General features: G+C 40.0%; 2 protein-coding genes across 2 annotated transcripts; one reads left to right on the top strand and one right to left on the bottom strand.

Moving 5' to 3' along the window:
- Positions 1–7,269: 7,269 nt before the first annotated feature.
- On the bottom strand, positions 7,270–7,794 carry LOC133737730 (uncharacterized mitochondrial protein AtMg00310-like). Its single transcript, XM_062165236.1, has one exon. The coding sequence runs from the start codon at positions 7,792–7,794 to the stop codon at positions 7,270–7,272; it is 525 nt and encodes a 174-aa protein (XP_062021220.1).
- An 8,700-nt stretch (positions 7,795–16,494) lies between these two features.
- Positions 16,495–18,112, top strand: LOC133735973 (acyl-acyl carrier protein thioesterase TE3, chloroplastic-like). The gene is made up of 5 exons (XM_062163409.1): positions 16,495–16,694; positions 17,142–17,242; positions 17,501–17,610; positions 17,806–17,901; positions 17,993–18,112. Exons 1-5 carry the CDS (start codon positions 16,495–16,497, stop codon positions 18,110–18,112), a joined length of 627 nt encoding a protein of 208 aa, XP_062019393.1.
- Positions 18,113–20,877: the final 2,765 nt, after the last annotated feature.

The following is a 20,877-nucleotide window of genomic DNA, read 5'->3' as shown; positions in this document are numbered from 1 at the left end:
TTTGGATTCCATATATGCAGAATGTCGGTCTTTTGAATGTCTCTCAGACCATTCTATTCCAGCTAAAAATTATTGTCTAATAATTATTCATCATAAAATGTCAAGCAAAAACTGTTGTATGAACTATCTAACTATAATACATTAAGGACTAAAAGAATGAGAAAGCCATTGTCTAGCAAAACAACAGACAACAGTTTTTCAGAGAAACCTATAATATCAATAATGGATAGACAATGGGAATTTCAGCTACATGTTGTCTGACCCAACCTTCAGACAACAGCAAGCATATAAGCCCCTGTTGTCTGGCACAGCCTTCAGACAACAGCAAGCATATAAGCCCCTGTTGTCTGGCACAGAATTCAGACAACAGTAAGTATATAAGCCGTTGTTGTTCTTTGTGGTATTCAGACAATAGACTGGGTAGTAACTGCTGTTGTATCAGACGACAGTTTTTTGGTATTGTCTGATTCATGTATCAGACGGTATTGAGATAGACAACAGCAAACCTTATACTCAGACGATAGTGAAAAACTGTCGTCTGATTGAAAAATTGGTGTAGTGGGCCATGGCTTGTAACGCCAAAGTGCCACTTTCTTTGGCATTGGTGTCATGCCTACCTCCGTGTAGGGTGGCGCTACGTCCTCTCGTAGGGACGTCCATCCTTGCAGGCATGTTTGCAGCAGATATGTGTGATATTGTCACTTTAGTGGGGATCGAGATGAGACATAGTGGGGATAGATCACGACAATTCCTGTCATTCCTGCTGAACATCTTTGTTCTTATCTCCCCCTAACAACGGGAAAACTGTCTCATCAAAGTGACATCCGCAAATCTAGCGGTAAGGAGATCGCCTAGCAAGGGCATTAAGTGGCCCACAATTGTTGGAGTCTCAAATCCAACGTAGTTACCCATTCGTCTGTAAGGACCCATCGTAGTGCACTGTGGCGGCACAATTGGCACACTCAAATATGCGTAAGTACAATACTGGTACCCAGTCACTAGCTGTAACGCAGAGGTAAATTGAGTGGCGGCGGGTCGTAGATAAATTAACATATTTGTATGCGATATTGCATCACCCCAAGAGGATATAAGGAGATTGGTGCGCATTACCAATGTCCGGACTACCATCGTAGTCGTTTATCTCGAGACCATTTGGGTGTGTACATGGAAATATGATGTCCAACATCAGTCCCAGTGATATGCAATAACCATCGAAAGTCTTCGATGTAAACTATCTAGCAATGCCAAATCCAATTAACTGAATAGGATGATCTGGGGAGTGAGCTCATTGTCATATGATATGTGTTAAGAGTGTAGCATAAGTAGCATTTACAGGTCGATAATGGCACAACACATGACCAGCGTGTTTGCGTGTCAACCAACATCATGAGATATTTAAACGTCCGCAAGTTAGTTGAATTAGTCCACAGAATCCCCATGGATTCTAAGTAAGAACAGAATGAGTATTTGCATATATATCCTTTGCATAGGATGGTCTCAGACCTATGGAATGGGCTTTGTAAAAAGAGCGAGAGGTTTTAGAAGCAACCAATGAGAATTTTGGTTGAGTCTGAGCGTCTGAAACGCTATTTGAAGCAAAGTTGGTGATTGCAGCATCACCTAGGGCGCCATTACCATGATGTACGCTATCCATGGCGTCATGGATAAGGACTATGCCAGCCCTAGGCTGGTGGTGGACTGTGGCGGCTCCGGAGGCAGCTGCGGCGGTCACACTTAGTTCAGGAATCAACTTTTGATTCATGCTTCGTTTCGCTCGAAAGAAATGATGTCCATGTGAAGTCTTTAGTAGACGGATCATCATATCATAACCAGGATGACTTATCCTGTCGTGACACATAGCTTTATTGAATTTAATAGCTCGAATAGTGACATAGAGTCTATTAGAGAGAAAAATAAACTTCTCTAAGATGTGCCTTTGTTCTCAATCAATAGAGGTATTGCAAAGGAACTCATGTTCGTTCTCTACATGCGTTTTCGCATGGAATTCGTTGGCTATTCATAGGTGCGATTTTCCCTAGCTAGGAGCGTAGAGAGTTTCTGTGACAGTAATCAAGGTGCCATTTGGCAAGGGGTACTTGGGCTATTCTATGTGCTTAAATTAATATTGATGACCCAGCCATCGTAGTCACAAAGTAATATGCTCAGAATCAAAATGGAGTCATAATGAAAAGAACTAGAAATTTTATTCATAAACCAACAGAGTTACATCATTGTCTCTTTGACTAAAGAAAATCTAATCCAAAATGCTAGCTAATGCAAAATAATGGTAGTCGTCTAACTTCTTTCGATAACTCCAAAATAAATATGACCAGGTGAGTAGAGAGATGTCAGTGGAGCAAGGTTCGCTTAAGTACCACTAATCTCAGAACCTTCCTAGACATCACACTTACTTTGAGTGAGCCTACTTTGAAGAAAGACTAAACCATTGGCATCTACTACAAAAATTTATGGCAATTGCCTATTACATCTCTTAGAAAATAAAAAGACTTAATCAAAATCGCCAGTCTCTGGATCTTGGCCTATGAAGTCTTCAACCCTTAGAGCGAGATCGTCATCTTGATCTTCTTGCTCCATGTAATTTGCTTCCCTTGCTTCACGATACATCTTGTACATGTTAGCAACATTCTGGGGTGCATTACATACTTTAGCCCAATGTCCGGACGCTCCACACCGAAGACAAGCATCATCATGGTCAGACTCCCTTAATCGAGGCGCGCCTAGAGCGCATTGGGGATGGCTATGATCCTTGGTGGCACCACCACCATAACCGGAGGCTCTACCTCTCTCTCTCTTTTCACACGTTGACCTCTATCGTTCCGTGCATGCCTATCTTGGCGGTTTCTTTCCTCTTTGGGGCGAGAATATGGACCAGAACGTCCAGAATGATCCATTTCCTTAGGGTTTCGCTCCTGGCGCTCTCCCTTAGGGGCGCGACTATAATTAGACTCCGGAATTGGCTTTTCTCCCACGGGTCTAGAGTTATAGTTCTTCACAAGTATGTTGTCGTACTTTTCAGCTACGTTCATGGCTCCAATAAGCTCATGAAATCTTGTGATGCTCTCGGCATTGACATCAATCCGATAGTTCTTGGCTATCATCAATGCAGAGACGGGGAATGTAGAGAGAGTTTTCTCGATCAACATCGTATCAGTGATTTTCTGCCCACAGAATTCCATCAAAGACTTGATACGAAGTGCTTCCGAATTGTAGTCAACTACAGACTTGAAATCATAGAAGCAGAGGCTATGCTAGTCACGAACGTTGCTCGAGTTCTACCCATACTTTCTAGGGTCTTCCTCATTGACGTACTCATTCTGGAGCACGTCATTCATGTGCCTTATCATGAGAATTATGGCTTTAGCTTCATTAACCTCTCTCGTAGCTCTATTAGCTTCAAAAGCGGCAACTTGTTGAGGAGTAAGCACGTTCTGACTTGGCTCTTGGATCGTACTTAGGATCCCATCAGCCTTAAGATGTTGGCGCACATCACAGACCCACTTGTGTTATCCTGCGCCTGTTGTCTCTAGTGGAGCGAAGCTCAACTTGTTCAGGTTACTCATCCTGAAAAACAACAAAAGATTAGGGTTAGTTTCGGAGCAAAAAGGCTACCACAAAAACAATAGAATTTCTTAGCGTAGTCGCTTCCAAGAAATTAGGAATTTCCGAGCGTAGTCACTTCCAAGAAATTCGATTCCAAGAGGGGTTGGATTAGATCGAAACAATGATGTTTGTGGTCTATCTTTCTTCTCAACAAACTCTAAGTTTGGAGGACTCTACAAGCTCCAAGCTTAGAGTGAGCACCAACCCCCACAGTTCGGCTTAATTAGGTCTCCCCTATGATGAAGAAAGGGGGGGGGGGTAGAAGAATGGAGTTTGCAAGTCCCTGAGAAAAAGAAGAGAAATTAAATAAAAACTCAAAAAAACCGGGAACTTTTAGTAAAAAAAATCCTTGAAATAAGTCGCCGGCGGTGGCGGAAAAGTGGTCGGCGGTGACCTGTCGCCGGAGCTGCTGACGTGGCTGCTGACTGGTTGCTGAAGTGTCGCCTTGGTGGGCCTGCATCAATGGGCCGCGACTTGGGCTGCGGCTTTGGCTCGGTTTGGGCTGCCTCCTCCTCATTTTTTTCTTTTTTTTTCTCTTCTGCCCTTTTTTCTGCCTGATGTTTTGGTTGCCGGTTCAGTGTCTTCTGGACCGGTTTTTGGGCTATTTCTTTCTGTTCCTGAATTGTTTGATGGAGGGGCTCTTGCTGGCAAAATTTGGTAGAAATTGGAGGTCCGGAAGGTGGTGAATCGGTGGAGTATTTGCTGCGGGTGATTTAGAGATTCCGATGGCCGGTTTGATAACTTTCCGGCTGGTTCTGGTCGTTCTTCCGCCGGTTCTGGATTCCTGGGGTCGAGGGCTTCAAGTTGTGTGGCGGAAGCAGAAAAGGTTTCAAGGATTTGTATTCGGATTTAGGATTTTAGCTTTTTGAATCAGGGTTTGGCTATTTATTTTCGGGTTCGGACGTCGTGCTGATAACGTGTTTAAGGAAAACTGAAATTGGGAGAGAATTGAGTCGTGCTTTCATTGATAATAGGGGCCTCTTTATATAGAGGATTACAAGGCATAGAATCAGAGTTGTACAAGGAAAGATAATCGTACAATTAATTGGATATCTATGAATATCTCCGAGAATATCTCTAATTCTAAACCTTATTACAACTAGGTCAACTAACCTAGAATTTGGGCCAGACACATATCTGGATTTACTTGAACATTTCACATTTTATTTTGAGCAGTCATAAACAAAACTACATTCCCCCCTCCCAGGGTCCCAGGAGAAGTAAAATCTCTTCACCCAAATCTTCAATCCATACATGAGGTGTCACAAATCTCAAATCCATAGCCAAAAGATGCGGAGATGTCCAAATCCATACCCAAACAAAAAAGTCACCGTAAAAGAGGACGTATGCAATGTGAGGTTAGGCCCTAAATATGCGTCATTGAAAACTTTGTTCCCGCTTGATCTCGCAAAGTGAGATAATAGTAATAATAAAAAGTTGATTTTTTTTATTTAAATAAGGGTTAAAAGGCATGATTAATGAAATTGTCGACAACAAAAGGAGATATATAATGTCTAGACCCTAATTTAAAATAGATAATGAGAAAATATCTCAAATAATAGTAGAAGTATCCACCAATTTTATGTATTCAAGCATGCACCAATTAATAAGAATTGACGCACCAACAATCTAAGCGACTTTAGTGAGGGCAACAAATATTTAGACCCTAATTTACAATAAATGATTTATTAGAGGACAATAAATATTTTTAGGAGGTTTATTGACCCCAATAAAATCTGTTATTACACCCCAATAAAAGTTTTATTGCCTGAATAAAAAATTTATTGATGGTCAATAATCAATGAAAAATGAAGATAATTGTGATTTTGAAAGTATTAGGATGTTTATTGACTCCCAATAAAAGTTTTGAAGTCCGGCGACCATAGTCCGGCTAACACCTAAACCCAATAAACTTTTATTAGAGAGAGTGGCATGTTTGTAATTTTATAATTGAGCTTTGTCCAAAACAATCTGTTTACTTTTAAATGGGGTAAGTGGGCACACTAATCTCTTAGGCCACGTTTGGTTCGCGGAATTGTGGGCTTGAGAAATGAAATTTATTCATTTCCTATGTTTGGTGTGTATAAGCAGTGGCCGACCCATAATTTTTGTAACACCCCAACCCGGATTAATAAAGAAAAACAATCCGAATTCATTTTGTGGATTAAAGAATTTCATCCAAATACATCAGTTTTTTTTAACACCCTTTTTAGACTAAATCAAATTATACCAGCGCAATGATTAGACAGAGTTTCATACCTTGCCCTTGCTCCCGAGTTTTTTTTTTTGGTCGTAGAAAGGAATTCATTGAGCCTCAAGGGCAAAGAAAAGAGAGTACAACTGAAAGTGAAACAAAGCTAGGAAGAAACAGAGCTAAAACAACACTAAAGAGTAGGATTAACAACAAGAAAGCAGAGAAACAGGACCCAATAGCCGTGGCATGATCAGGGAGGGCCAGGGAGGCCATCATTCCTCAAAATGGAAATCAGTGAGGTTAGGGGCCTGTTCGCCCACTCCAGGGAGCACAACCTCAATTTTTCAAGCTTCGCCGCGGCATCCGCCACACGGTTCGCTTCACGTGGAATCCAATTCCACCTAATACTCCTGAAAAACGGTTTCAAGTGAGCCACTTTACAAAGCATGGGAGTGATCTTCCAGTTTGGGGTGATAGAAGGGTCATCAAGTGCAGCGAGAACCACCTTGCAGTCTCCTTCAAGGATGATATTCTGTAATTTCAGGTGGGCTGCTAACTGGAGTCCCCTCACAACCGCGTCAACTTCAGCCTCAATAGCTGAATTATGAGCTCCATGTAAACATGCTCCTCCCAGAGAAGATCCTCTATGATTTCTTATGATAATTCCAATACCACTAGAATGATTGCTAGTATTCCAAGCCCCATCCACATTCACCTTTGCTATTTGCGGGTATGGAGGGTGCCAGCCCACGCCATGGGGCGGAATGGATTCCGTCTCGTCTGGGCTAACACCCGTAAGAGTAGCCTGGTTCCATTCCAAAGAGATTTTCTTAATTTTTTCAATGGTGATTGACGGATTTGGCCTTCCATGCTTGAGAACTACTTCACATCTGTGTTTCCAGATTTCCCATAGATGGAACCCGATTAATTGCAAGAGACTTGTGGGGTCTTCCTCTAGTGTGGTAGAACCCTTCTGAACTTCTAAGAGCCAAGTCTCCAGGTTGGTGATTCTTTGTCTTTCTGGGGAATAACCAAGTAGGCTTCCAAACCACACAGCCATGGTCCAGGGACAGAGCAGAAGGCAGTGTTCGGTTGTTTCCGGGTATTCACCGCAGATCGCGCAAAGGGAGTTTTGAGTGATATTCCTCTTGAACAAATTGCAGGCAGTAGGGAGAGAGTTCAAAATAGCCCGCCAAAGGAAGTTGGAGATATTGGGAAGGGTCTTTGCGTGCCAAACTACTTTCCAGATTCTATGATCTACTTGACGGGAATAGGAAGCCTTGTTATTGACCACAGGCTTTGAAGAGGAAAAAAGCCTTCTGTAACCACTTTTGATCGAGTAGGAACCCCTTTTGTTGTGGGGCCAGGTCCTCTGTATTTTCCTCTCCAATAGGGATGGCCTTGATTGCATTGAAATCAGATTCTTCCAGAAAGGTTTTGAGGTGATCAATATCTCATCTCCTGTTCTCATCAATTATCTCTTCCACTCTTAGAGGTGTGAACCGGTTAGAGGTATCAGTTGGCTTGATTGGAACACCGTTCTTACTGGGAACCCATCTATCCGTCCAGACATCCACACTTCTACCGTTTCCAATTTGCCAAAGAGCATTCTTAGAAATGGTTTCTCTTCCTGCAAGAAGGCTGTTCCAGATCCAGGAGGGGCGTGCTCCTTTCTTAGCCAACAGGAAGGACGAGTTGGAAAAATACCTGGCTTTCAAGACTCTGCTCCACAACGCATCGGGGTTCTTCAACAGTCTCCAGCATTGTTTCGCTAGGAGGGCCTTATTGTAGATCAGAAGGTCTTTGAAACCCATGCCCCCTTCCAATTTGGATTTACAGAGAACATCCCAAGCTTTCCAATGAGTTTTTTCCTTTGAGTCAGAAAAGCCCCACCAGAAATTTGAGATATCAGAGTTGATAGCTTTACAGAGAGTGGCTGGCATTAGGAAAACAGACATGGGGTAGGCCGGGACTGCCATTGCCACTGCCTTGATGATGATTTCTCTCCCTGCTTGAGAAAGGATATTTGATTTCCATCCTTCCAACTTCTGTTTGATTCTTTCTCTAATAAAGGCGAGGGCCTTCCGCTTTGAGTTTCCCCAATGTGTTGGAAGACTAAGATAGATCCCTGGTTCTTAAGCTATTGGGACTTGAAGAACCGATGCAATTTCATTACAGGTCTCAGGAGGAGTGTTGGCTGAGAAAAATATTGATGATTTGTCAAAGTTCACTGTCTGACCCGAGGCCGAGCAATAGTCCTTCAGAATAGCGCCAAGTAGCTGGCAGTTCACATTAGTGGCTTTTAGGAAGAAGAGTGCATCATCTGCAAAGAGTAGATGAGAGAGTCCCGGGCAATGCTTACTCAGCTTAAGCCCATGTAAATGACCTGAGTCAACTGCAGCTGTGATATTTCTGGATAGAACTTCACCAATGATGAGAAACAGGTATGGGGACAATGGGTCCCCTTGCCTAAGGCCACGGGAAGGGCAAAAGGGAGCACCTTGCTTTCCATTAATCAGGATCGAGAAAGAGACAGTAGTGACCAACTCCATGACCAGAGTAATCCATCCTGGTTCAAATCCAAACTTCTGGACGGCTGCCTGGAGGAAATCCCACTCAACACGATCATATGCCTTGTTCATATCCAATTTAAGAGCCATTTCATGATCTGATTTGGAATTTTTCAATTTGAGGTAGTGGTAAGCCTCGTGAGCTAGAATTATGTTATCTTGAATTTGTCTTCCAAGCACAAAAGCGTTCTGTTGCTCAGCAATAATATGAGGGAGGTGGGCTTTAATTTGTTTGCTAAGAGCTTGGAAAGAATCTTTATTGAGTTGTTGCAGAGGCTGATGGGGCGAAATTGGCTGACTTTCTCAGGATGGGGGACTTTCGGGATTAAGACAATATTCATACTGTTGAGTATGTCCACAGAGCACGTGCCACTGTTAAAGCTTTGAACTGCCTGATTGATATCGTCTCTGACAATGTCCCAATATTTTCTATAAAAGAGGCCTGGGAACCCGTCTAAGCCCGGAGCTTTGAGGGTGCCAAGTTGCTTTGTGGCTGTGATGATCTCGCTCATAGAAAAGGGTTTTGTTAGGCTTGAGTTCTGTTGAGGAGTAATCAATGGTTGGATCCCCTCCAACGTGTTTCCCCAGTTGTGGTGTCCCCCAGAGGAGTATAGATTGCCAAAGAAACTGGTGAAAGCATCTCTAATCTGACTGTCCCCTCTGATCCATGTGTCGTTGTCAATACAGAGACCATTGACCTGGTTTCTCTGCCTTCTGTTGATAGTGGTTAAATGGAAAAATCTTGTATTCCTGTCTCCATGAAGAAGCCAGTTAATTCGAGACCTTTGTTTCCAGAAATTTTCCTCCAATCTCCAAGAGGTATCCAGCTGACAAAGGATTTCAGTTTCCCTAGCCCGTGAGGTGGTAGATAAAGCACCCTCTTGGATGTAGCAGAGTTCCCGGTTTAAAGCCTCAATCTTTGCCTTATTATTGGGAAATTTTGACTTGCTCCATTGAATCAGACTCTTTCTACATGCCACTAAGTTTGATTCCCACAGTCTCATGGGGTCAAGATTGGGGTCGCATTTCCAAGCCTCTCTAATTATTTCTTCACATTCATCGTCCTCCATCCAGTTAGCCTCAAAACGAAAGGGTCTCGGGCCCTTTAGAGCTCGGGGAAGATTATAGACAATGAGGGGGCAGTGGTCAGAACCAACCCTTGGTTCGTGATAGACCAAGGAATCTGGCCAATTACATAACCATTTAGCGTTACCAATTGCACGATCAAGTCTTTACCTTATGACCTCCGAAGTCTCTTCCCTTATATTCTCCCATGTGAATTTGGGCCCAGAGAAAGGAAGCTCAAAGAGAGCCTTCAGATCCATGAACTCCTTTAGAAATCTGATTCTATTCCAATGCCAAGGGATACCTCCCTCTTTTTCATCAGCAGATATTAGCTCATTAAAATCTCCCAAGCAAATCCAGGGAATATTGGCAGGGACAGATAAGTTCGAGACATAAGACCAGAATATCTCTTTATCCTCCGGGTACGGGGGGCCATAAAAGAAAGAGACCCGTATCTCAGCATTTAGATTAGGGAACTTGATAAAAGTGTCAACTAAGTACTTACTTGCAGAGATTACCTCCACATCGACCTCCGGCCGCCACCACAGTGCTAGGCCACCGGCAGAATTGATAGATGGGTCCATCGTATAGCCTTTGTAGTACTTTAGCTGCCTCCTAAGATTATTGACTCTGTAACTTGATTGTTTGGTCTCACAGAGGAAGACCACGGACGGAGAGTGGGAGCGAACAAGCTCTCCCAATTTCTGGATTGTCAAGACCCGTCCTAAGCCTCTACAATTCCAAGAGAGGAGTTGACTCATGGGTCCCGTGTGGCTGTCGGCCAGCCACCACTGCCATTGGTTGGGGAGGAAACCTCCAATTCATTTCCAAATTTTGGAGAGGTAGAGAAAGACTCCACCGAGTCTTCAAGGATCTCAATTCGAATTCCTTAAAAGCTTCCCAGATCATCTTCACCACATTGTGCTAGCTTGGTACCCCTTTTCCTGCTAGTTGGATTAATTGCATATATCCCCCTTCGAACCGTCGGAGTGTCCCCGCCGACTCTACCCCCTCTCGATCTTCTACCTCTTCCCCGACCTCTACCATTTCTCTTGATTGGCTCTGGATGGGTTGGGGCTGGGATTGGGGTGTACTGCTCAAAAGTGGAGGGTGGGTCAGAGGATTCAGACAAGTTGGAGATGAGTCTGGTTTTTGCATGTCGCAAGTTGTCAGGTGGGTTTAGTTGTAAGCGTGTTCTCTTGGCTGAGGCTGGGGGGGAGCTGGGGAGTTAAAATGGATTGGGGGGCTGTGCCTAGATGTAGGCCAGGTGGGAAGAGATTGGGGGATCAGATGCTTGGGGTGATGGGATAGGTGGACTGGGCCTTTACCTTTGGATGGGTCCCTGGTAAAGGGTGGTAGAATAGGTCTGCCCAGACTTATCTCATTAACATCCGGGTTGGGCCTCGCCCGTTCTAAACTTGGGCCCGGACAGGAAGGGCGGAGGGGGGGTTTTGGTTCAAAGTGGATTGTAGATTGGGAAGGTAAGGGCCCAAGGGTAGGAGTAAACGTGGGCCCTTGCTCCCGAGTTATTTTCAACAGGAGCCACTATAAAAGGATATATGTTGAAAACCGCCAAGAATTTTCAGGCCTCGATCACCCGTCTACCAAACCTTTGGTTGAGAGATGTCAGCAACTATTAGAGAAACCAACTAGTAACGTGTGATGGTGAGAGGAGAGGCAGGGATAGATCAGCAAGCGAGAAGGAAAAATCTGGTTTTCGATCATAATGTAGGAGCCAAATTGATAGACATGCCGAGGAAAGGAGGAGATAAACAGTTCTGAGACATAGAGTTCTCCAGAACCTGAAAGAATCCTCCTCCCCTTTCTGGGAGGTTCTATCATGTATTTATAGATACAAATGGATGGTATGATTAAATGGTATTATTATTATTAATGGCTCAGATCACATCATTTTTATTTATAAACTTTTATTATTTCTTTCTTTACCTTCAAATTTCCTCTATTTGTAATAAATAGATCGGTTGTCTAGAAAATTCACGAAGGTTTTTCACAAACTTATCAAATTGTGTAGTTTGATCTCAAATCTTTAAATATAAATTTCGCTTTATAATACATTCCAAACAACTTAATGAATATAACTAACTCCCACTATATCACCGAATATTACAATAATTCATTATTATTATTACTCTATTATTAAATTTTTTTTTTCTTTATTTTTTTCAATACCTCGGGTATTACAATTTTAATCTTCTGGGGGCGAGGTTTTTTGTTTTTTTGTTTTTTGACTAATGAGGGATGTGAAAACACCAAGCTAAATTATGTGTATGAATACATATAGAAAAAGCAAAGTTATGTGTCCATAAGAGATGTGATCGTAGTTATAATCTTTAATTCATATAGAACAAGATTGTAGTTAATTATGACCAATTAATGTATCAAAGCCAGACTAATTTCTTTAAGTGGGAGATGACCTTGATATTTTATTATACTTTTCCATAGCATGACAAGTAATTATGTATGTAATTATGGGGGCAGACTAATTTTATATATGTAATTATGTATGCAAACGTTTGGTGAGTGACGGCGGCAGTCCCTATTGGGCACAATGTAGGTCCGCCAATGTGTATAAGGAAATGAACAACTTTCCTTTTAAGAAGGAAAAATATAAGGGAAAGTGAATCCTCTCATCCTTCAAATGATTCATTTTTCCTTCCACTTTTCCTGCATTAATTACATAGTACAAATATATTGACAATTTTATTATTGACAATTTTATTTAAAAAACTTATGAGATTTGTGTAAGTATATAGAGGATATAATTTTTCCTTACACAAACCAAACACTAGAATGGAAACAAACATATATTTTCTCCTTGCTTTCCCAACATTAATTTCCAAACAGCAGAAATGAAAGTTAGTGGGAAGTTTATTTTTCTTTCCTATAGAATTTTCTAAGGAATTGATTTCCTTTTTGGAAACCAAATGAGGGCTTACAGCAACTCCAACAGCTTCCCTATAATTTCTGTATTATAAGAAAGCAAAAGTCAAAGCTTTGGCCTCTTTTTCTTCTCCAACTCCAACAGATTCTCTATTTTACAACAATTTCTAAAATCTCCATATTCTTCCTTAAAATTTTAGAATTTTTTGTAAATATAGGGAATTTAGTTTTCTCTTTCCTCATTTTCCCTAAAATAGAGATAGTTATAGAGAATCTGTTGGAGCAAAAGATACTTATTTTTCTCTAAAGTAGAGAAAAATCAAAATATAGGGAATCTGTTGGAGTTGCTCTTAGTGGAGTAAGTGGGTTTATGAGAGATGTCTATAGGCATCAGTTTCATCTACGATAAATTTAGGTTTTGTGGTATCTCTTGTAATTTTTAACAAAAACAGGTTTTATTATTTATTCTATTTAAAAAAAAAAATTGAGAGAAACCTAATTAACAGGTTTAGGTGTATTTTAAAAGAATCTTATCAGTGAGGTTAATCTAATATGTGATTAGAAAATTAGGTGTATAATAAATTTTTCTTTTTTTTTTAGCTGCACTTAAAAAGTTAAAACATATATTTAAGTGACGTGTCCAAAGTGTGGAGAGAACCTTCAGTTGCTGACCTTATTAAACATGCAAGTTCAATTACTGTTGGCAATGATTTTGAATCTTTTGCTTTCATCCTTTGGTGGCTGTGGAGGAATAGAAATCTACATAGGCATGGAGAAACAGCTTTGAAGCCTAGTACTTAATTAACAATGCCTTAATTGCCTATGATTAGCACTTGGAGTTTGAACGGTGTAATGCGCGCTGAGAGACGAAACCGGCTGTTATTACTACGATTTGGCAGCCTCCTTCTATAGTTTGCCTGAAATTAAATTTTTGACGGCGCGTGTGATGTAAAACACGGTGTAGGTGGGCTGGGAGTTGTCTTCAAAGATGATAAAGGTTATTTAAAGGATCTATACAATTTTCTCGATTCTCGAAGCATTTATTGGCAATAAGGGTTCTCCATCATGGAATTTTAATTTCCTATTTCACAATCTAGGACTCTAGGAGCGGTCTATGAACGCGGCTGTGTATAACCCATCAATGATCTTCAGCAGCTCTGTTTCTCCTTCTTTCCTCTTCTTTTTCTTTTCTCTCTTTCTTCTTTGTTTTTCACTCACTCAGTCTAATAGCTCAAAATTTACATCGATCCAAACCCACCTTCCTCTCTCATAGATCAATTTCTTATCTCAAAATGCTACAAAATTCTCCCAAATTTCGATTTGTGACTATGATTCCCCAAATTTGATTAAAAAGGAAAAACTTAGATTTTGCAGATAAGAGATTGTTGATAAAAGAGTCATGGATTCTCTAATGGGTTGTTTTGAATCTTAAATTGGCTTGAAAAGCAACAGAAAATTTTTCATCTTCACTCAGTAATTCAGTTTTTGAAGAGAGAGAGAAAGACGAACAGATACATAAATGGAGCATCGTTGTCCGATCTCATTAATGAAATCTAACGGTTGACATTAGACATCCGCATCTTTTCGTTTTCCAAATATATAAATCACTTCTGCAAATTTTAAAATCTAAGGATATCTTTGAATAGACTTACTTTTCAATCGCATATCCACATCTCGACCGTTCAGTTTTTAGGTCTTAATATATAGATCACTTTTGCAAATTTTCAGCCAAATTGATTAAATCAATGAACGAACCAAATCTGTCTAACCTGAACCGTTCGTGTTCATAATTGTAAATCATAGTTTTGAATGTCTTAATGATTATCAATTTGGCTGAAAATTTGCAGAGATAGTCTACTCATATATACCTAAAAACTGAACGGTCGAGATGTGGATATGCGATCAAAAAGTGAGTCTATTCAAGAATATCCTAAGATAGGGAAAATGATCATTTACCCAATTTTAGCTTAAAAATTGCCCACTTACCCAAACACTCTAAGAGATTATTTCCCTAATACCCAATTAAGTATTTTTTTAATTCATTTTTATTTATTTTTGGGACAATTTTGCCCTCTCCTTCTTTGTCACTTAGAGAAAGAAGTCATTGGAGCCCTTGCTTGACTCCGGTTGGGACTCCGGCGACCGGCGATCGGAATCCGGCTACCGGACTAGTGACCGGATTCCGGCGTATGAATTTATTGCCCCCTAATAATACTTAGTAACTATATTTTTGCCCCCCAATACTCATATTATTGCCCTCTAGTGAATTGCATAAACTCCCAAAACCAAAAGGAATGCACTACAGGCACAATTGATCAATTTATATGCATATTATTTCCCCCCAATACTCATATTATTGCCTCTCAATAATCATATTATTGCCTCTAATAATCATATTATTTCCCCGCAATAGACATGTATAATTACTCAATAAAACTTTTTTTTTTCATTCTTCTTTCTTCTTTCCTTATAAGCCTTCTTCCAAATTTACCAAAAAAAAAAAAACTTTAAAATCGAGTTACCCGGTCAACTCACTCTTCCACATAGTTCTCAGTTCTCACTAACATAGACATAACCAACTAGGCAACTATGAAAGTTCTAGACCCAAAAACAACCCAGAAACTATCTTCATGACATCAGCCTAACACCAAGCCATCCGGGTAACCCAAATTACTCTGGGCACCCAAAACCAGGGCACCAAATCAACCCAGCCGGCCACCGCCACACGTTATCCTCGCCGTCGCTCTCCGTGGAGCCGTCGCAGCGAAAACCCAGGGGACGGGCTGCTGGCAGCGTTGGTGTTGTACTGGGTGACGATATCGGTCTCCTTAGAGAAGCCGTAGCTGGCGAGGAAGGCGTTGAGCATCTCGTTGCCGCCGGCCTCCATCTCTTGATCTGGATCTCGGACCAAGAGTCCACGGTCACGGATCTAACGAAGGAGATGTGGACGCCGAGGCCGCGGTGCTTGCCGGAGCACTCTAGGCACATGAAGATGTCGTAGGAGACCGAAGCCCATTGCGGATTCTTCTGCGAGCAGTCCACGCAGATCTTGTTTCCCGGCTGCGATTCCAAGTCCCGGAGTCTCCTCGATGCCGCCATTTTTTAGCTCCGATCCGCTCCGATCTGAATCGGATCACCGATCCACAACCAAAATTTGCGACATGGAGAGGGGGAGAGAGAGAGAGAGAGAAATCGGTGAGGGGGAGGAGAGAGAAAATAGATCGAAGAGAGAGTTGAGATGTAATTTATTAATTAAAATAAGGGCAAAACTGTCAATGGATGTTAGATTGGGTAAATGGGGTTAAAAAACTCTTAGTGGAGTAAGTGGGTAATTTTTAAGCTGAAAATGGGTAAGTGGTCACGACCCCTTTGAAATATAAGGATATCCTTGAATAGACTCACTTTTCGATCGCATATCCACATCTTAACCGTTCAGTTTTTAGGTCCTAATGTATAGATCACTTCAGCAAATTTTCAGCCAAATTGATGATCATTAAGGTATCAAATTAGATTAAATCAATGAACGAACCAAATCTGTCTAACCTGAACCATTCGTGTTCATAATTGTAAATCGCAGTTTTGAATGTCTTAATGATTATCAATTTGGCTGAAAATTTGCAGAGATGATCTACTCATATATACCTAAAAACTGAACGGTTTCTCCTTAGCATAGAAAGATTGTGTGTGTGCAATTTTTGTGGAAAGTATTAGCAGTTTAGTGTGTTCATAGTGACTATGTCCTATTCTTGATAAAAAATAATAATAATAATAATATAAACTAGCGTCCGTCTCTGATACTGACCACACTCTCTCTACTAACTTGATAAGGTCAAATGGAAATCAAGCTGCCTTGCTACTGAAGATTCTGATCATTGTTCCTTAATTAGCTTAGTTAATTAGCTCTAATTATCCCTATTTTCTGTTGTAATTATCGAATTAGTTACTAAGCTATTAGCCCATCGTGGCCCCTATAGCTGTAGGCCACGTGTCACTCAACTGCTAACCCAGCTCGTTGCATAAATATTGAACCTCAGCCTCGTAATTCATTCCCGTTCATTTCAGTTTAGTAAAATACCTCTTTTTCTCTCATTTCTCTCTTTTTTCTTAGAAAGTTTCATTCTCTAGCTTTCCCAAGCAGTAGAGATGTTGAGGTTGCAGGCATTTTCAATGGCCGACTACAATCACGTGACCTTTCGCTCCCCATGCGTCATTCCTACTTCACTCCATTCCCACCGTCAATCGCGATCGGTATCTTTTCCAACCACACGGACACGTTTCCGATCACTCCCCACTGTCAGGATATGCAGCACTTCCGTTGCTTGCGATATGGGAGGTCGCTTAAGGTCCTAATAAATACAACCCTAAAAAAATGGGTAAAAAATCCGGAAAATGTATATGTCATAGACAAAAAGTTCGTAATTCAATTATACTAAAAAGTTCTGTTATTTGGGTTCAAGTGCTTGCTACCCTTGTTAAAGTCATAATTTTTGGGTTTTGTTGTACCTTTCTTTTCATCTTAATCCGTGCATTTTGGTGACTAAAACATATTATCTACGGTTAAGAATTGGACATTGTTGATCTAGCATTTGCTTAATTCGTGCATCTTGGAGACTAAAAGTTACAATTTATTTTACCTTCTATCTGACATGGTTTTGTTGATTGTCCGACCAAAATTGTGTAATGTGCGTAGGCATGTTATATGTTTTAACTTCTAAGCTATTGGATGTCTGCAAGTGATCATAAAGTTCAATATGTAATTTAAAAAGCTTTCTCCATTCTGAACCTTGCAGAATGAGTGGTTTTTATGATGTTGAGCTTAAAGTCCGAGAATATGAGCTTGATCGGTATGGCGTGGTTAACAATGCTGTCTATGTAGATTATTGCCAGCACGGTGAGACCTCTATATTCATTCGTATCAGAACTATATAGTTAACATTTCTATATTTTGAAAGGCTTTTCTTTAATATCAACACTGTTTTTCGTACATGCATGCTTGCTTAATTTGGTGGCCAAATTTAAATCAAGGCTTGGGTGTTGATTTTCTCATGGGAAATGAATCCATAGCGTAACACATGGCCTTTAAATGATACCAAATCTATACCCCATATGTGATAATAAATTGACATTCGTGCTTCAACATTTTGATCAGCTTTTAATGAACATTTAGAAAGCGTCGGCCTGAGTGCTGATGAAGTTGCCCAAACCGGTGAAGCAATGGCTTTGTCAGCATCGTCTCTGAAATTCATTGCACCTCTAAAGGTATGTATTTCATTCGAATCACTCTCAAGTCATTTTCTGTTAATATTGCAATTTAGTAAACGTATGTCACCGCACAATGTAAATGTTCACCATTTTTTTTTCTCCCTTGTTCTACTATAGTATGCATGCTTGTATGTGTGCGCTGTGAGTAGTGTGAAAACTCATCCTTGCTTCTTTTACATGATGTGCAAATAGAGTGGAGACAAGTTTGTCATAAAGTTGCGGATGACTAACTCCTCAGCCGCTCGCCTGTATTTTGAGCATTTCATTTTCAAGCTGCCAAATCTAGAGGTTTTCCATAATCACTCTAATCTTATTTACAATCAGATTTGACTCCCTTGACGCCGAGTAACTTTCTAATCATGGCATGATATCAAAACAGCCTATCTTCGAAGCAACGGCCACAGTAGTGTGGCTTAATAAAGACTATCACCCTGTCCGTATTCCATCGGAGGTGATATCTAAATTTGTCCAGTTTCATCGCCATAAGGAGTCTAGCTAACGGTGTTCTCCAAAAAGGAGTTGGTGCGAGGGAAAGTCTTCGTTACTAAACCTACAGTAGGACAATAATATCTCCTTTCCCGCTGGTACCAGGAGAACGGAGGAAGAAGAAAAAAAGATTTTATTCGCAGATTAATTAAGTAATTTAGATTGTTGTTAGTATTAAAATATTATAGTACGTACAGGGTTCTTTCCTTTCTTTAGCATATATCTATGTGAGACAGATAATTTGTGTAATAAATGTTTCAATAAAGTTCATGATTTTCCGTTCAGAACTCACAAATTATTGGCCTGTGATCCTAACGTAGTCAGAGGGAGTATCTGATTTTCTGGACCATTATGATACGTGCTTGGTAGTTTGATGGTCGGGTCAGGGATCGGAACTTATACATGTTAGGACGAAGAGAAGACAAATCAATCTCCATAGCAACCTCGAGTACGTCTTGATTATAACTTGCGCTTTATATAATTAATAATCTAAAAATCGCTAGACGGTAGATAAAATAGAGAGAAAATTAATAGAGCAGCAGCAGGGAGGGAAGAAGATGAAGAAGAAGGTGATGGTGGCAACTTCCGAGAGCGAGCTTCGTTTGTTATATTTGACTAGTTTATCAGCCCCGCGCTTTGCTGCGGGTTTCTTATCTGCATATAAATGCTTAGCAAGATTCATTGTGATTGTAATTGTCATATACAATTTCATTGGGATTTGCAAACAATGAACTACTTTCCTCTTTGCTTCAGTAATTGACATCTTCCGTCTCTAACCATCTTTCCTATTTCTCATCTTATCATAACATAGCACCATACTACATGGACTCATGGAGTTTAAAGAATCTAAGAGTTTATGGCCTCATGGGCTGGTTGGCCTTGCCCATTGTATGCACTCCCTCTCTATATCTCTCTATGGATATTAAAGAAGCACTAGGCAACTCGCCCGCGCGATGCTGCGGATTTGTATTTTTTGTCGTAAATTTTATACGCAGTAGGATAGAAATGACAATATAAAAAATGTTAACTAAATATATTATCATTTTGCATATTATGAAAGCTGGTATTTTAACCTAACTTTAAATTGAAGTGTTGAATATGAGTTGATATTTTAACCAAACTTCTGTATTTACATTTTTCAAAAGAAATGGATAGTCTAACAAAAGATATTCTTTACATACAAATTAAAAAAGTGGTTAAATCTCACCAAAATATCATACATTTCAAGTTGGAACTAATTATCCTCTGATGTATCACTTATTGGTTCATATGGTGTTGAAGACCCTTCATTTGTTTTTGGATACAAACGATCTAATATAAGGAGCAGCATATGAAATAACTTAGCATTGAAGCTTTCAAAAAAATTTATAACAATTTACTGATCTGTGATAAACATATAAAGTTCTAAATTCAAATTTAAGAATTACTCAAGACACCCACTTATATAATACCATGTTTACTGACTTTTTCATTTCTATTTAAAAAAATTATTTTAAATCAAGGCTTATGTTCTGGGCTCAGGTTATTGCACATTTGACAAACCTAAGCCATATATAAAGACGGATAAAAAGTTTGTATAATCCTACTAAGCTAAAACCATGGATTCAAGAACAAATAAATTTTAAGATCATAATTATCTTTCACTTCTATTTGTAATCATTTGAATGAGCTAATATTTTGTGTTTTTTCTTAAAAATAAAAATAAACTAAGGGACAAAAGCGTCAAAGATGAAAGAAAATAGGGGCAACTTCGGGAAATCACTGTTTTACTATTCATTGAACAGTAAAAATCCCATTCTACTTTTGTATATGTATAATTTATGTGTCTTTCTCCAGATGAACATGTAGAGTCAAGCCATAACCACCCGGTGCAATAGGCTGCAAACACCTGCCTCAGGGGCACTTAGGTTAAAGCTCAGAGAGAATGCAGGGGCGAAGCGGTCAATATACTGTTCATAAGCACAGTAACCTTCATTTTGCTTTAGTATAGACAAAAGTACAATCAACCAAAGATCATATCTAAGAAGATAAAGCTGAAAATTGAAGAATCACAACACTGATCTGAAAATTGAATTCAAAAAAAGCAAGATTGAGAAACGCCCATCATCATTCAGAACCCAACAATAGCGATGAGAGATAAAAAATAATAATAATAAAATAAAAAAATCCAGACCTGCAACTATTCCAGACGCAGATATTTCTCTCTCTCTCTCTCTACCTCTTCTGCAACAAATCCAAATCAATCACTTCTTATTTCCTCTCACAATCTCTCTCTCTCTCTGTTTCCTCTAGAAACCATGAATGAAATCCACACATATTTGACTTGACTATAGAAGGATGGCATCCCGTAAATGAGAGAAACATAAGGGCAAAACCACCACTTCACTTATGAACATTTGAATGAACATTGATGAACAGTGATTCGGCTTTAGGTGTATGTATAATGTGATTTTTTGTATATGACTTAGAGGTAATCATTGGGTAGAGCCGGCCCTGTGCTATTCAAAATCAACCGTCTCGAGCCGGGCCGAGCAGGGCCACAACATATTCTTTCATATGTTAGGGCCACTGGACATGGTAGGGCAGAGCTTTTTCTTAGAAATCATAGCACAGGCTTGCCCATATGCCCAAGGCTTTATAGGTGGCAAGGTCGAGCTCATTATATTTGTATAAGTGTTCTTTTATTAAAAAAAATCAAAAAATTATGAGATATCTCCTTTGTGGTTAATAATTAAACAAGATAGAATACCAAATTAAAGAAAAATAAAGTGTAATGCA

The sequence above is a fragment of the Rosa rugosa genome, chromosome 3 (genome assembly GCF_958449725.1).
Source record: "Rosa rugosa chromosome 3, drRosRugo1.1, whole genome shotgun sequence".
In the NCBI taxonomy this organism is placed as follows: domain Eukaryota; kingdom Viridiplantae; phylum Streptophyta; class Magnoliopsida; order Rosales; family Rosaceae; genus Rosa; species Rosa rugosa.
The sequence above is the reverse complement of the archived record's forward strand: the minus strand, read 5'-3'. Positions and strand labels throughout refer to the sequence as shown.